Source organism: Malaclemys terrapin, chromosome 8, assembly GCF_027887155.1.
Source record: "Malaclemys terrapin pileata isolate rMalTer1 chromosome 8, rMalTer1.hap1, whole genome shotgun sequence".
In the NCBI taxonomy this organism is placed as follows: Eukaryota; Metazoa; Chordata; order Testudines; family Emydidae; genus Malaclemys; species Malaclemys terrapin.
Window position 1 is genome coordinate 10,709,307 of NC_071512.1, and position 16,738 is coordinate 10,726,044.

The 16,738-nt window shown below is 38.3% G+C and overlaps 1 protein-coding gene across 2 annotated transcripts in view; it reads right to left on the reverse strand.

Moving 5' to 3' along the window:
* Positions 1-394: 394 nt before the first annotated feature.
* The window catches only part of SMAD5 (SMAD family member 5), a 42,071-nt gene continuing 25,727 nt past the window's right edge, over positions 395-16,738 (reverse strand). For both annotated transcript variants that reach the window (XM_054037773.1, XM_054037771.1), the window contains exons 2-7: positions 13,136-13,686; positions 11,736-11,987; positions 10,943-11,062; positions 8,802-9,023; positions 5,051-5,307; positions 395-2,523 (exon numbers count right to left, since the gene is read on the reverse strand). In XM_054037773.1, coding sequence (XP_053893748.1) covers positions 2,380-2,523; positions 5,051-5,307; positions 8,802-9,023; positions 10,943-11,062; positions 11,736-11,987; positions 13,136-13,538 — 1,398 coding nt within the window. In that variant the 5' untranslated portion in view covers positions 13,539-13,686 and the 3' untranslated portion in view covers positions 395-2,379. The remainder of the gene's footprint in view (positions 2,524-5,050; positions 5,308-8,801; positions 9,024-10,942; positions 11,063-11,735; positions 11,988-13,135; positions 13,687-16,738) is intronic.

The window sequence follows — 16,738 nt, forward strand, 5'->3', positions numbered from 1 at the left end:
GCACCCATTCCTGAATCATTTACTTAGCTTTAGCTAGGCATTTACATGAGTATAGATGAAGTCAATTAAAAAAAAAAGTCAAGCTTGGATGCAGTGAAATCTTTTAATTTTAGTAGAGGCCCTGCAACGGAGATTGTACTCTTAATCTGACGTGTCAAACCATTAATCATAAAAGTTATTCTAGAAAATATACCATAGTGTCAAATATATGCAGATTCACAAACTTATGACGAGAACTCAAATATGGGTGTAGGAAAATGTTCATTTTGACTATGGAAGGCCTGATCTTGTGGGCAACAGCTGAATTTGTAGCTCTTTCAATAAAGCCATTGTTGGCTGTAGTTCAAAGGAATAAACAGTGGTTCAGAAGATAAGTGACAAAGTAATGTTACTCTCCTTTTTCCTGAAAATGTTTTATTTTTAAAAAGCTGGAGAAAGTGTTTAAGATCAAGTACAAATACTTATTCCTGTACAAGACAGCATTATAGATCTGTGAACGTTTATCAGTTTAGCTTTATTCCTTTAAGGCATTTTATAAGAAACAGAATTTATCATGATATGTAAACAATTTTGTTCCTTTAAAAAGATTATTTACTTATGTACTAGGTGATACAGGGATTACCACATGTAAGCACAAACTCTGTCATTCAATAAAAGGACACAAGAAGAACTTAAGTGATCAAAACCGTGGGACTGCAGTAGCTAACTACAAAGCATCCTTTAATAAGTACTTGAGTTTTAGAGTTTTCAGCCTCTCCCCCAAACATTTTATCTGGGTGGGTAAATAACATGAGTTTGCGATAGGGAAAGGGGAAGGTGAATAGTTATTATACATAACGGGCCTTGCGCTCTGCACAGAAAAAACTTTAGAATTACAGGAGACAGGCCATAATTCACTGCACCTAGTATTCTCCACAATACATTTCTTTCCCTCATTTTCTTAGGAAAAGGAATTACCCATAGATTCCCCCTTTTTTATTTAGTGTTTGTATTGACAGACTGGGCATCAAAGTCCTCCAATTAGTGACAACAAATACAGCAGGCAGCTGCAGTACAAGCCTTCTCACAGCCATACACCAGTGTGCTTCAACCCGGACCCTGAAGGATTTCCTATGTGGGAGAAAGGGCAACTTAATCTCTATCTGCATTCAATCGTTAGCTTCTCTGCTAAGAATGTCAACTGTAGGCCTAGACTATACAAGAAGAAACTCATTCATCAGGATTGGGATAAAGAGCACCATTTCACACAGGACGCAAGTCTTTACAGTAACGATTTTTGATAATTATCTACCACATCTGCATTTGATGTAGAAATAAAAAGGCTCTGCACTCAATTACCAATTTGCTAAGCCATTCAGTCTTCAAACAGTATGAGAAAGAGAGAGATTAATCAAATCTGTATTGGAAGTGAAGTATAGGGTCATCACTAATAGTGCATAACTGCTAAATGATTTAAGAGGCCTAAAACATGCCAATTCTGGATAGGTAAAACAGACAGCTAGAGAACTTAGCTCCTTTGCAATGTAAGTACTGCCATTTATAAAAAGTGATGTGTATGCTAAAATACAAAAGGGTACCTAAAAAGCCAGGTGTTGGCAATTACATCCAAAACAGCATGGGTGTATATCAGGGCAAAAACAAGAACTGACTAGTCCACAGCAGTGCCAAAAGTTTACCTTGTATCAATTACTCTTTAAATGGTTGTTAAAAGCAATGTTATAAAACTGGAATGGGACAAGGCCAATTTATATTCTGCAATGCATATAGTGTGTTTGTGACTGCACTTTCCAAAAGTTAATGCAAATGTTTTTACACCATCCATATCTGTTAAAAAAAAAAAAAAAAAAAAAAAGTATTTCAAGAGGTGTACACTTAAATCACATTGTTCAAATTGAGGCAAACTTTGCTGTAATAAAGGCTTTGTTTACGACAGAAGTCTTCCATAAGATGTTACGCAGCTACATATAAAATAATGATTGAAATCTGGAGCCACACATGTACAGTTCTATTAACACTAAAAATCTATGATATGTATTTACTCCTAAAATCTGTCTTCAAAATTCTTGTCCCTATGTGACAGTGAAGAAAATATGTTCCAGTTAGACATATACCTGTTTAAGTTTCATATGAAGAGGGGGAAAAGTGTTGCAAATTTTTCAAGAGACTTCGCACCCCACTTTCCCCAATAGGGCTCAATTGTCACTTTAGTATCACAAGAGCAATTTGAAATGTAAAAATAAATCAACAATATGTAATGGAATTGGTCACAAAGGGGGTAAAAAGTTAAACCATATCTGTTCTCCATCTAGCTCACAGTATCCACACTGGAAGAATTAAAATAAGTTCACTAAAGGTAGAGTTGAAGGTAATACTGAAGCACTATGAAACTGAAGAGATGGGATTAAGTGGTGAGCCCATTTGTGTAAGTACTTTATCCAGCCACTGAAGGGGCCCATGAAGATGAATTTCTATCCAGCATGGGGTGCTTGTGACATCTTGCCGGTGATATTCCGCTCCCCAACCCTATAAAAATGAACAAAATGTTATACCTTTGACGTTATGAGTGTATGCTCTTAATCCAAACTAATTTTAGCAACAGGAAATACAAAGTTAGCTTTAAATGTCCTACAGCCTATTAGAGGCCCCCAAATAAGCAAGAACAATTGTAATCTAAAGGGGAAGGGGGGAGGGGTAGAGGAGGAAAAAAAAAAAGGAAGAAGAAGAGGAAGGACGGTGTTGAGGTTGTCACTGGACTATGGACTCAGGAGCTCTGGGTTCTGGTCCTGTCTCTAACAGACTTCTTGTGTAACCTTGGCCAAGATTAACCCTTGTGTCTCATTTCTCCATTTATAAAATTTGTATGATACTTCCTTTCTCCTAACTTCTGTCTGCTTTGTTTAAGCTCTTCGGGAAAAAGACAGTCTCAGTAGGAGTTTGTAGAGTACACAACATGATAGGGTTCCAATCTAATTTAAGGCCCCTAGGATTACCATAAAACAAGTACATAACAGAAAGAAGTGCTAACACTAATATTGTATAAAATCAATCATTGATGGATTCCAAGTGATAGAGGCTGCAATTCCACAAGTTATTGGACTCAAAGCTTGTATTAATTCCTATGGCTTGTGCTACGCAGCTGGTCAGACTAGGTGATCATAGATTTTTAAGGCCAGAAAGGACCACTGAATTAACACTAGAGTCTCAGAAGAGTTCTTTGTAAAGAAAATTCCAGGAGTAAATTAGACCCATGCCTTTTACTTCAGAATATCAGAAAAAACAGATGCTTTTTTACTATGATTAACACCAACTGTATTTTCAAAGTCAGTTCTTTGTGAGTACAAGAACACCCCACATGCTCCACAGGATTATTGTGCAAGAACTACACAGACAGGTTGGAAGAGTGGCCTCCACAAGCAATAAAACCTCAGATTATCACTGCTCCATGGGACTTTAACAAAATAAATTATTTTACAAATGTATTAAGTTAACTGTGTTTATTAATTAATTACCCATCAAACACCCTCTCCCTCCTAGAAAACCCACTTTTCAAAAATCCTTCCTCCACTGACCACCTTACAGTGATCTCTACACACACTTCCTTTCTTTAACTGTGCAGACTGAGAACACATCTGTATCTTATTCTATTTCTGCACTACTATGGGGCTATACAAATGTTCAATATACATTTTGTTTCAACCTTGAATACCCAATATTGAGCATCCTTTTAAAGACCAGATACAGAAGAGCTTAGTGGCACAATTCACCTCTTTTACTACAGTAAAAGTAAGAGTCAGACCATTTACTAATAGAAAACCAGGTTTTTTGAAAACTACACATATTGCAGAATTCCTTTTTTGTTTATTTTTTAAAAGGCACACTGAGAATACAATTTGGCTGCATTTAAAAAATAAGTCTCCCTTCATTCTACAAAAAAAAAGTATACTGAAGGCCCAAGAGGTTGATTAAATTAATTTGTCTAAGAACTCAAACTTTTTGGGGGAGCAGGAATTGAGGAAGGCACAAGGAGAAGTCAAACTGTTATACATGTTATTCGTTCAGTTTTACCATATGGATCACAGCCATGTTAGTGGTCCAGAGGGTCACTTTATTCTTGCCCCATCATTCAAACTGAAGTGCGAGTGCACATTACAAGTCTCCTTTAGAAATGGAAGTTTACAAGAGTTATAGCATGCTTTGGATCTGAGAAAGGAAGCATTTAACTCAAGGGTCTCAAAGTCCCGTCCCGTGGGCAATCTACGGCCCGAGAACCACCCCACTGCAGCCTACGCAGGAGACACATGTTGCCACGCTGCTGGCAAAGTCTGCTGCAGGTGCCGCCCCCCGCAGCTCTCATTGGCTGGGGAGAGGGACAGAGATACCATCACTAGTCCCCGGGCAGAGTCAGCCACGGAGGCAGCATCATTAGTTACCGGGCAGAGTCAGCCCTGGAAGCAGTGTCACTTTTTTCCACAATTAATATAAACAAGTCAAAATACTGAACACAACTATCTGATGCACACCTGGCTGCAATCCTGAAGGTTTCAACTGCTCAGTCACTGCAGCCAAACATCAACAAACTTACAGAACTGAAGCACTGCCAGGTGTCTGGCGAACACTAAAAACTCTCTGGCAGGCAAAGAATTGTATAAAGTTGTATGACAGTTTTATTATGTCTAAGAAATTCGAAATAAAAAATACAATATAAACATTTGCTTTTCTGAACACCATCTTCAGTGACATTATTGGCCTGCTGGGAGGATTTGAGGACCAGCACTGGCCCTAAGGTAAATTGAGTTTGAGACCCCTGATTTAACTGGACCAGATGGAGTAGGGACCTACTAAACTACTATGGTCAATACACTTACCTGGCATGTATCATACCTAAAACAGTAAATGATACTCCAATACAAGGTGTCAGATTAAAATGTAAAAATCATGTTGCATTGCAAATAACTTTCTGCAGTATAGTATCAATGCCAATCTGAATACTTTGCTTCAACCTCTCTCATTCCACAGTAAATTTAAATGCTTAGATAAAGAATGTATTTACCTTTACAAAACTCATTCGAATGGTGCACATTTTGGTGAGCTCATACACTGCCTCAAATCCATGATTGACAGACTGAGCTAAAAGCTGAGCAAACTCCTGATTGTTAAAAATTTTAAGGCTGCAGCCACTGGGAATCTTGCACACAGTTGTAGGGTGAAAGCCATGATGGTAGTTGCAGTTCCTGCTCTGTACAAATATGCTGCTGTCACTTAAGCACTCAGCATAGACTTCCCCACCGACATAGTAGAGATGAACTCCTTAAAAACAAAAAGGAAAAAAAAAAAAAAAAACAGATTAAAAAATTGTTTCAAGCTGTATTACTGCAAGTAACTCCCTTGAGCTCTGAGACAATTTAGTCAGCCTTCCATTTGAAGAACTTCCCTGAAAAGATATTTTTCCAGTCACATGCACACAAGCAGTTCAAAACACTTTCATCTCAAACTACTTCATTTTATATCAGCCACTAGATGGCCTTCTCTTATCAATTATAGGGCAGAATGCCCAGTGTCCAGCTCAAAGCAGCGCTAGATCCTCCCAGAACAGATGCATCTCCACTGCTACAACGATCATCACCCCCCAACCCCCCTTTACACACAAACCCACCTTTCAAGATCCATGGGTCCTACACATGCCTATCATAATATGTGCTGTACTTCTGTATTAAATGGCCCAATAGCAACTGTGTGAATGAAACCAGATAAACAATCACTACACTCTCAAATGAACTCACATAGGAAAATGATAAAAGACAAAAACACCATACAACCTGTGGGTGAATATTTTTCACAAAGCAATCACTCTGTATCTGATCTATTAGTCCTCATCCTCAAAGGCCCCTTGAAATATGTGAACTGCTTTTGCTAAACTATCTGTTCCATCTTGTATTGAGCTGTGACACTCTGAGTAACTTTCTCTGACCTGAAGAGCAGCTCCATAAGCCCAAAAGCTAGTCTCTCTCACCAACAGAAGTTGGTCCAATAAAAGATATTACCTCACCCATCTTGTCTCTCTAGTATCCTGAGACCGACACAGCTACAACACTGCATATAATAAGGGAAGACCTGAACTGATCTTTCAGACTGACGGCTATTGGTGAAGTCATCACATCCACTGGGAGTCTGGGGTGGGATGAAGTTTGGGGAAAGGAACTTCGAAGCAGATGGCTTTGTCAGTCGATCAACTGCAAGTGGCTCACAGTGGATTTGGGGTCAGGCCTCTCTCCCATGTAATTCTGTTCTATTCTGCTTCTTTCTTGCCCCAATACTCAGTTGGCCTTCCCAGGGTCAGGCATTGGTTGGGGATTTCTGAGGAGCTGAATTGGAGAACAGAGGTACATAGCAGGTTGTGACAGAAATGTCTGCTTTTCCCGGGGGAAAATAAAACTCAAGATGAAGAAGTAACTTGTAAGCTATTTAATTCTGAAATTTCAAAAGCGACCCATGGCTGAGCTGCAGTGCTTTTACAAAAATGTGAGAAGTTTGGCATTTTTTGGTGGCTGTTTTGTTATAGTGAGGCCAAGAAAGGGGAGACATTCAGGGTAAATTTCATAAGCAGAAATGTATCTGTATTCCCTTGTGAAGTTAACAGAAATAATCCTAGAAAATTCAACTGTCCCAGGAGCAGTGACTCTACACTTATCCTGGAGTTAAAATTACATTATTAAGATTACAGATTTTAACTTTAAGTTTTAACTTATGCAAGCCTCTCAACCCAGTCGTCCTGGGGGAATTCTGTGCCCACCCAGACCCCCAAACCTTCATCTGGACCACCGCTTCAGAGTCCCACTTCTGTTGCATCCAGTGGCCTATGCTCCCCAATGCCATGCTGGAATCTCCACATTCATTTGACAAATAAAACTTGCAGAATTTTTAAATGTTTTGGTACAGAATGCCCTCAGGAGTAACACAATTAGCACAGCTCTGTAATACTGTCTCCATTTCTAATCTATTGATGGTTCCAGTAGTCCACATCAGAAGTAGCCCAAAAGAAAAAGGTTATAGTTCTTGTTATAGTACCATAGGCTTTCTAAGGCACTATGCAACTGTTTCAGTTTGACCAATGTAATGCAATTTTGAGAATAATCTAAACAATTTTAAGTACTAAAATGATCTTTATAAAGCAGGGCAATAAGAAAAGTGTTCTCTTCTCAAGACATGAATAAGGAAAGGCACATGAAGGGACATTTTAAAAATTCACTAAAATACTTTAAGAGATCGAGCAGGCTTCATCTGTGTGAAAATTGTGTGTCCATATAGTGCTATCAGCTGAAAAGTGTGGCAGACCCAGGGGCAAACTGCAAGATCTGTCAAATCCAGGACTACCCACATCCCTCACCCATCTTGGATTCACTCTGACAAAACAGATACTTATAGCCTTATTTTAGTTTTGCTTTCAACCTATGCAGGATATTTAAACATACTAGACAGCACTCAAATATCCTGTGTGAACTGAGAACAAAACTCTCAAATATTAAGCAGCAGCAAGCACTTTTTCCGAGGAACAAATCTAAAATTGTGTGTGTGTGTGTGTGTGAGTGTGAGTGTGAGTGTGAGAGAGAGAGAACACTTGACAGATACTCCCAGGACCTACAATTCTGTTGAAGTGCTGGCACTGAATACAGTACAGTCACAGCAGGCTTGTTTGCTAACTATTCTACCTACTCTAGAAGGGGAGTTTTATATTGTACATCATTTAGATTAGTTGGATGGATTCTGTGATCAGCATTCTTCAATGTGTATCACATATATACAAATACGTATAAATCACAATTTGTTTAAATAAACCTTTTCTCCAGGCTTATTATGTGCCACTGCAACCACCATATACAATTTCAATTTTTGCACATTGCAATATGCCTGTTTTCAATGAAGTCTTTGCTTGTCAACTTATTGCTTTTAATCATAAAAGAGGCATGTCATAACCATACAGCTAAGGGTAGCATAAAATTCCTCTTTATCCTGTAACGGGTTAATTCCTCTTTTATCTGTAGAGGGTTAAGAAGCTCAGATAACCTGGTTGGCACCTGAACAAAGGGACCAATAAGGGGAGAAGACACAAAAAAGAATCTTCCCCCACAGATTTGAAAGTGTCTTTGTTTTGTTCTCTCAGAGTCACCAAAGAAACCAGGGCAGGACATATATATCTCTCTAAGCCATATCTGGACTAAGCATCTAGTATTGCAGAAATAGTAGGTAATAGCAAAGAAATGCGTTAGATTTTCTTTTGTTTTAGCTTGTGAATTTTCCCTGTGCTAAGACGGAGGTTTATCCCTGTTTTTGTAACTTTAAAGTTTTGCCTAGAGGGGAAATCCTCTGTGTTTGGAATCTTTTTGTTACCCTGTAAAGTTATCTCCCATCCTGATTTTACAGAGGTGATTCTTTTATTTTTTTTTTAAATAAACTTCTTTTAAGAACCTGATTGTTTTTCAGTGTCCTAAAGACCCAGGGGTGTTGATCTGTGCTCCCTTTGTAAGCAATTGGTTAGGATATTATTCTCAAGCCTCCCCAGGAAAGGGGGTGTAGGAGCTTGGGGGGGGATATTTTGGGGGAGGTAGGGGTCCCTGAATTTTGTTTAAATCACTTGGTGATGGCAGCGATCAAGGACAAGGTGGAACTTGTGCCTTGGAAAAGTTTTAACCTAAGCTGGTAAAAATAAGCTTAGGGGGTCTTTCATGCGGGTCCCCACATCTGTACCCCAGAGTTCAGAGTGGGGAAGGAACCCTGACAAGGCATAAAGTACACTTATGAATTACCTTTTCCAATATGTCGCCTAGTGTTCTCAATAGTTGAGTTGCGATTAACATTGGACAGCAAACCTAAGCAGAACCTATTTTTATTGTTAGAAGGATCTGTAAATCCATCCACTAAGACACTGGTGGAAGATGCGTGAAAAGCCTCTCCAACGCGATTGTTTAATTCATAGTACACAATTGAACACCAGTGCTTGGGCTCTTCATAAGCAACAGGTTGAACATCTATAATAAAATGAAATTAAAATAAGTCAATATGTATTTCAATTTAGAAACATTTAACAATTCCTTTCACATAGCATAAGAATGGCCGTACTGGGTCAGATCAAAGGTCCATCTAGCCCAGTATCCTGTCTACCGATAGCGGCCAATGCCAGGTGCCCCAGAGGGAGTGAACCTAACAGGTAATGATCAAGTGATCTCTCTCCTGCCATCCATCTCCACCCTCTGACAAACAAACAGAGTCTAGGGACACCATTCCTAACCCTTCGTGGCTAATAGTAGATATTAATGGACTTAACCTCCATGAATGTATCCAGTTCTCTTTTAAACGCTGATATAGTCCTAGCCTTTACAACCTCCTCAGGTAAGGAGTTCCACAAGTTGACTGTGTGCTGTGTGAAGAACTTCCTTTTATTTGTTTTAAACCTGCTGCCTATTAATTTCATTTGGTGACGCCTAGTTCTTGTATTATGGGAATAAGTAAATAACTTTTCCTTATCCACTTTCTCCACATCACTCAATTTTATATACCTCTATCATATCCCCCCTTAGTCTCTTCAGCTTGGAAAAGAGAAGTCCTAGCCTCTTTAATCACTCCTCATATGGGACCCTCTCCAAACCCCTAATCATTTTAGTTGCCCTTCTCTGAACCCATTCTAGTGCCAGTATATCTTTTTTGAGATGAGACCACATCTGTACACAGTATTCAAGATGTGGGCGTACCACTGATTTATATAAGGGCAATAATATATTCTCCGTCTTATTCTCTATCCCTTTTTAATGATTCCTAACATCCTGTTTGCTTTTTTGACCGCCTCTGCACACTGCGTGGACATCTTCAGAGAATTATCCACGATGACTCCAAGATCTTTTTCCTGATTTGTTGTAGCTAAATTGTATGTATAGTTTGGGTTATTTTTTTCCAGTGTGCATTACTTTACATTTAGCCACATTAAATTTCATTTGCCATTTTGTTGCCCAATCACTTAGTTTTGTGAGATCTTTTTGAAGTTCTTCACAATCTGCTTTGGTCTTAACTATCTTGAGCAGTTTAGTATCATCTGCAAACTTTGCCTCCTCACTTTTTACCCCTTTCTCCAGATCATTTATGAATAAGTTGAATCGGATTGGTCTTAGGACTGACCCTTGGGGAACACCACTAGTTACCCCACTAGTTAGCAGGAAAAAATTGCTCCTGCAATCTCACACCTGTATCTTGTGCTCAGACTTGAAAGGCAGTATGATATGGTTAAAAAGGCCACTACCAATTTGTTGAAATCTAGTCAGTTTAAAAAAAGGTGAGTAAGAACACCTACAGGTACTACACCTGCCCTGAGTTACTCTGAAAGTTTTGTTTCACGATCATTTTCTTATTTTGGTGCCTTTCCCTCTTCCTGAGGCTTATGTGAAAGATTCATTCAAACAAAGGGAAAAATTATACAAGTGCTGCCAAATAAACAAACAAGAAGAGAAAGATTTTCTGTATAAACTTGTTTATAATTGACATTTTGAGGCCTGATATTCAGGGATGCTGAGCAAGCAAAACTCCACGTGCAATCAAAAGTAAAAGATATTGTTCAGACCCTCCTGGGGGGGGGAAATAAATAAATAAAAAAATCAGGCCCCTAATTATTAAAACAAGCTCAATTCAAAAAAGAGATTTTGTGGTTTTCTTCTTAACTGGTTTAAAAACAAGCCAACCAACAAAACGGTGTAAAAATGAACTAGATTGGGGTTGTTTCATCTTGCATTCTCTTCCTGGTGGCTGCTCCTCCTGGTACAACCCTGGACTTCTTCCATTTTCATTTGCAAGTTATATCTACTTAACACCAGATAAATTACTCCAATTAAGTCACCACTGAATCTGGATCTCAGCATTAAATAAGCCAGCCAAAAATTAATTATACACCATACTATCTTACCTCTGCTGGATATATTTGGCATAATTTGAGAAATCATAGTGTTGCTTGTGTCCATAGACTGTGAATTATCCTGCCCCATCTGATCTTCAGGAGGCATATATGCAGGAGGTGGAGTATCAGCTTCAAATAAGGAAAAAACACACAAGTTAAAACTATAAATGAAGACTGACAAATGCCATCAAGTGGAGCATAAGGCCTTGCTTTGCTCACTCAGCTAGGCCACACTTAAATTTTGTCAGGTGCTTGGTTATTAGAGTGATGAGTATATATACACATTCTTAGTTAGATGCATGTATTTATTAAGAGTCCCAAGTCAATACTCTTCAGCACAACAGCAGTATTTGAGGTCTTATAAGAAACTGCCATTCCGTACTACTGGATGATATTTAACATAAGCTATGCCCTCTGTGAATTCAGAATTTGTTCATGTCAAATTCCTTGTTTTAAAAGAGGACTGTTACATATTAAGATATTTCCTCTCTGCTTTGCACCTCATATTTAAAAAACACGGAATTCATTTAGTAATCCCATTTTTCCATATCCTAGCCACACGTCAGATGGTATTTGAAAAATAAAAACTATAACAAATAATTCACAAGAGCTCTGACACATATCAAGGAAAAAGAAAAGTAGTAATGAATGATTAACAGAGAATCAGAATTGGTTGATATTAAGCCAATATCAATTGATACCAGAAACAAACAGAGGCTACAGGGAATTACAATAGCTTTTGGTATTACTATACAAGCATGTTTTAATTTCTCAGCAGAGTTTGCATACAGACTGTTCTCACCTGGTAGCTGAAATGGACTAGATGGTCCAGAACTGGCAGGGGAACTCGGGTAAGTGCTGCTCACTGGAGAAGGTGGGTAGGGGCTGTTTGGTGAAATGGAAAACGGAGTGCTGTTGGGTTGTTGGAAAGAATCTGGAAACGTAGCATTTTGTGGCATGTGCGGTTCATTGTGGCTTAGGTTCCTGAACTGAACTAGAAGGCTGTGCTGTGGATTGAATTCACTATGTCTAGGCACTAACACTGGAGGTAGAACTAAAAAAAACAAAACAAAAACAAAAAAACAAATCAGACAAAACAAAATTGTTAAAAATATAGCTAAAACAAAACAGCATAAAATAATGCACTAACTATTCACTAATTACAAAAAAATAAAAAAAAATAAAAAAAAATATCCCATTACCAGCTGAGGAGAAGCAAGAAGAGGGGGTTATAAGATTTAAGTGCTTCTTACAATTTGTGGATTTTTTAAAAATATATACTTTGTAAAACTACTTTACACTTCTGCTCTTTTTCCTGCCAAACTTAATTTATACTTCACAACACAAAAGTTATTGGTTACCAATTTAGTGAGCCTTTTGTACAGAGCGTGGATACCAAGTGGAAAGTACTAATGATTTTAAAGGATTAGTGTCCTCCTAACATACAATTAAGTGCAAAAAGCTACATTAATACATTGAACTCTAAACTCAAGTAAGGAAATTCAAAAGTCAATGTTTCTACAACAACATTAGCAATCCAAGTACACATCTGATACATGTTATTTTGGATTCTGTACAGATGCTTTCAAATATACACCTTCCTACAAGCACCGTTTCTGAGATAGTGTTGTAAAAACAGCAACTTACAAATTCCTGACTTGTGTGTGCAAATTCTCCACTTTAATCTTGCTTACCTTTGGGAACCTTGTACCAGGAACATGGCTGTATCTAATCATTCCTCGTCTGCCCTCCCCCAATCACCTGTTGTCTAGAACTTGACTGGGGAGCACCACAGTCGCTCCACAGCTCTTCTTCCTGTCTCATGAACACTGAGCCTGATAGAACACCCAGTGATTAAAAAAATACTGACTACTAATAAGAATTCTGAGGTTTATAGCTAAATTTCTCAAAGAATATGAAGTCTTTCGTTGACTACTTTTGTATTTAGAGCTGAATACTCGTCACAATAAAGTCAATAACAATTCTGTCATTGACTATCAGGACCAGGATTTAGAAATCTCTTCCATAGATCAAATGCTACACAGTAAACTGCAGCTGTAAGGTTTTTACCAGGAAAACTGCACCTATTCTAACCAGAATGTTATACTCCACCCCACTCCTGCCCCTAACAATTTAGCTGGCAAAGCAACACTGTCCGTGGGCAATTTGTTCAGTTTTATAGACAGCAAAGCTCAAACTTACCTGGGCTCTCCACCCTTTTGTAGTGATAAGGATTAATACAAACTTCCTTCTGTTTAGATCCAAAAGGAAATTCACAAATATCCAATGGCTTCAACTCATGATGACTCTGAAGATCAGGCCAACGCCAGACACGACAGTATATAACATGGGGCAGGCCTTTTCTGTGAGAAACTTGAAGTCTCCCATCTAAAGAACGAGGAATAGTAACACACTTGCTGGGTTGTCCGGGACTGCTCAAGGCTTTTTCTAATTCTTCCATAGCACCCTTTTTCTTTTTCAACTTTTTTACCAAAGCATCAACTGCCTTTTCCGCCCATTTTTCCTCTTCATCTCCTTGTTTCCAGCCCAATAAACGCTTTACAGCTGGGCTAGTAAAAGAGAACAAACTGGCCATTGACGTCATTTGACACAAGTCTTCAGAAAACCTTTCTATAAATAAATGTCAATGTCTACAAGAAGCAACTGACCAACTGTATTATTTCTTGGAAGACAACTCCTGATTGAATAGATGTCACTTATAAAGCAAAAGGGACGATTCTTCTAATTTAGTCCTGTTTAAAACAAAGAACAAAAAATAGCAAGTAGTTAGCCACTATGTTTTGTTTGGGGGTTTTTGGTGGGAGGGAAGAGGAAGGCTGAGCTGAAAACAATTCAGATACACCTCTACCCCGATATAACGTGACCCGATAGAATGCGAATTCAGATATAATGCGGTAAAGCAGTGCTACCGGGGGGGGGGGGGGGGGGGGGGGGGGGGAGGAGGAAAGAGCTGCACGCTCCGGCGGATCAAAGCAAGTTTAATATAACGCGGTTTCACCTATAACGTGTTAAGATTTTTTGGCTCCCGAGAACAGCGTTATATCAGGGTAGAGGTGTATTAAATAGGAAGAGTAATTATTTCCACCCTTGATTTTAGATCTAATTTTTAAAAAACCATTGAAGTCCCACATCACAACTACCATTCTTTTAACGGAAGGAAAATTTTGTAGGACTCCTTTCAGACTCCTCTCCATCTCCTGTAACTTTGGATTTCCTAACATTGGTTGGTTTAATGGGACTTCAATGCAAAGCTTTCCAAGTTAGCTTTTTATAGTATACAGTTTAGCGTAGATATGGCATAGGTAAAACACACATACAAAACGTATTTGCTTAATAGCTAAAAAGTTTACTAGACTACAAATAGAAGAACTAATTCTACTCACCAAAAGATAGATACAGACAAATTGAGTGATACCGGTAACCAGCAAGTTCCAAGGGCAATACTCTGGAGCAGTGGTTCTCAACCAGGGGTATGCAGGGGTCTTCCAGAAGGTACAACTCATCTAGATATTTGCCTAGTTTTACAACATGCTACATAAAAAGGACTAGCGAACTCAGTACAAACTAAAATTTTATACAGCCAATGATTTGTTTATACTGCTCTATATGCCAAAATGTAAGTACAATATTTATGTTCCAATTGATTTATTTTATAATTATGTGGTCAAATGAGAACAAACGATTTCTCAGTAATACTGTTCTATGACATTTTATGTCTGATTTTGTAAGCAAGTAGTTTTTAAGTGAGGTGAAACTTGGGGGTACACAAGACAAATTAGACTCCTGAAAGGGGTACAGGAGTCTGGAAAGGATGAGAGCCACTGCTCTGGAGAGCCCTATCCTGACATCACCTTACTGCCGAGAAGGGAGAGTATGCTGAAGCTTCTACCAGGGTGCTATTCTTGGACTCTGCTTGGGTATTCCATTGTTTGTAGCTGACTAATAATGAGGAGATTGGAAGAATAACTGAGGATAGCTAATAAAAAATGGTTTTAGACATAGTCAATCACCGTGGCCACCTCACCGATACACTTGGCCACTTTCCCCCAGTCTCCTGGCTGCTGGGATAAGGATTATAAGCAGCGGATTTTCAAGCTTTTGCAATACATTTTCTTCCTAAAATGGTGGAGACTGCAGAATAAGTGCCAGAAGTAAGACCTTTACCATAAAATGTTTGAGGGAGTTAATTTGAACAGTACTGTTCTGTACACAACGTCATAAAGAAACAGCGTTCACACATGGCCCTTGTTTTCTCTAATACCCACCAGATTCTGGTGTAAATCTGTGTTTGTTTTTTTTTAAAACAGGGAGTAAAGATGACATGAGGAAATGATGTGCTGTGGCAACTAGCTGATAAGAGCTCCTGAAATCCCTTGTGATTACTACACAAGCAAGTACAGACAATGAGCAGCTGGTAAAAAGCAAGAGCGGAGCTAAGAGAAAGGATGTCAATAACAAAAGATGCTTCCTTTCTTGCTACAGAGACTGCCAAACAATATTGTCTCTCAGCTTTTGATAAACTCTGGTGAATGAGAACATCTAACATACTCTGGAACACTGAATCTGCATACGGGAGGAAAAAAAAAATCCATTTAAGTATTTCAGTCCTAAACAAGATAAAATTATTCACTTTCAAGATGTCACCATTCTCATACCACTGTCTTTAATCATCAGAACTTTCGTTACTTTTCTTACAACCCATACAAGTAAATTAGATTACCTAAAATAATTGGTGGTGTTTTTTAACTTCAGACCCCATCCTGTCAGACAGCTTTAAAAATAACTAGCGATAACGATGGGTACCTTCCTAATATTTAATATTTAGCCACCAGAAAAACTGTTTACGGCACTGGTTATTACACTTTATGACTGCAACTAAAGCATTAACGTAAGCCTACATCAAGCAACCATTTTGAATATCAGCCAAGGGTAAAAGTGTAAGTAATTCGGAACCAAAATATCAATACTCTAACCACATTCAGCTTTTATTTTATTTTATTTTAAATAAAGGAAGGCACACTTTGCCATGATAAAGACAAAAGGTTAACACTACTTTGGACAGACTTTCTACAGGAAGAAAAACTATCCTAGATACCCTACCTCTCAACCCAGCATCCGTTTCTATGAAAGCTCAGGGAGGTATGCCTAAGTAATAAGGAATTCAAAACTGAGAAAAGCATCAGTAGAAACCCTATTAAAAATACTTCTTACTTGCTCCTAAATACACACCATACTAACAAAAAAGAAAAGAGAAAGAAGATAGACGTTACACTGTTTTGATAAGCACTTATTCTGTGCTCCATAACCATCTTTACATTACAGCTGCTATTTTTTAAACAGCAATTACTCATAATTAGTTTCCAGGCAAAAGAGAGATGTGACAAATGGCTGCCATGTTATTTCAGTGAAAAGTTTGTTTTCTGCCTGAACGATCATACAGAAAGCCTTTACCTATATGCATCGTTACAAGTAACGGGAAACACAGAAAAGGGACAAAGTTTAGCCAAAAGAACAGACTGAGTTTATCACCTTAAATAGCATGCAAGTTTAGTAAAAGACAAGTAAAAGCTGCTCAGTCATAAGTAACTTACTTTCCAGATATGAGTATCACTCATTTGCTAGCTCTTATTAATATGCTCCCCCTCCAAGCTTCCTTATAAACATTAATTCACTCCGTAAGGTAAATAAGTATCATGCTCATTTTTCCCAAAGCTAAGAAGCAACCCAGTGGTAAAACCAGACCAAAACCCCACAAAATAAACTGTCAGGAGTTTTAAGATCTTA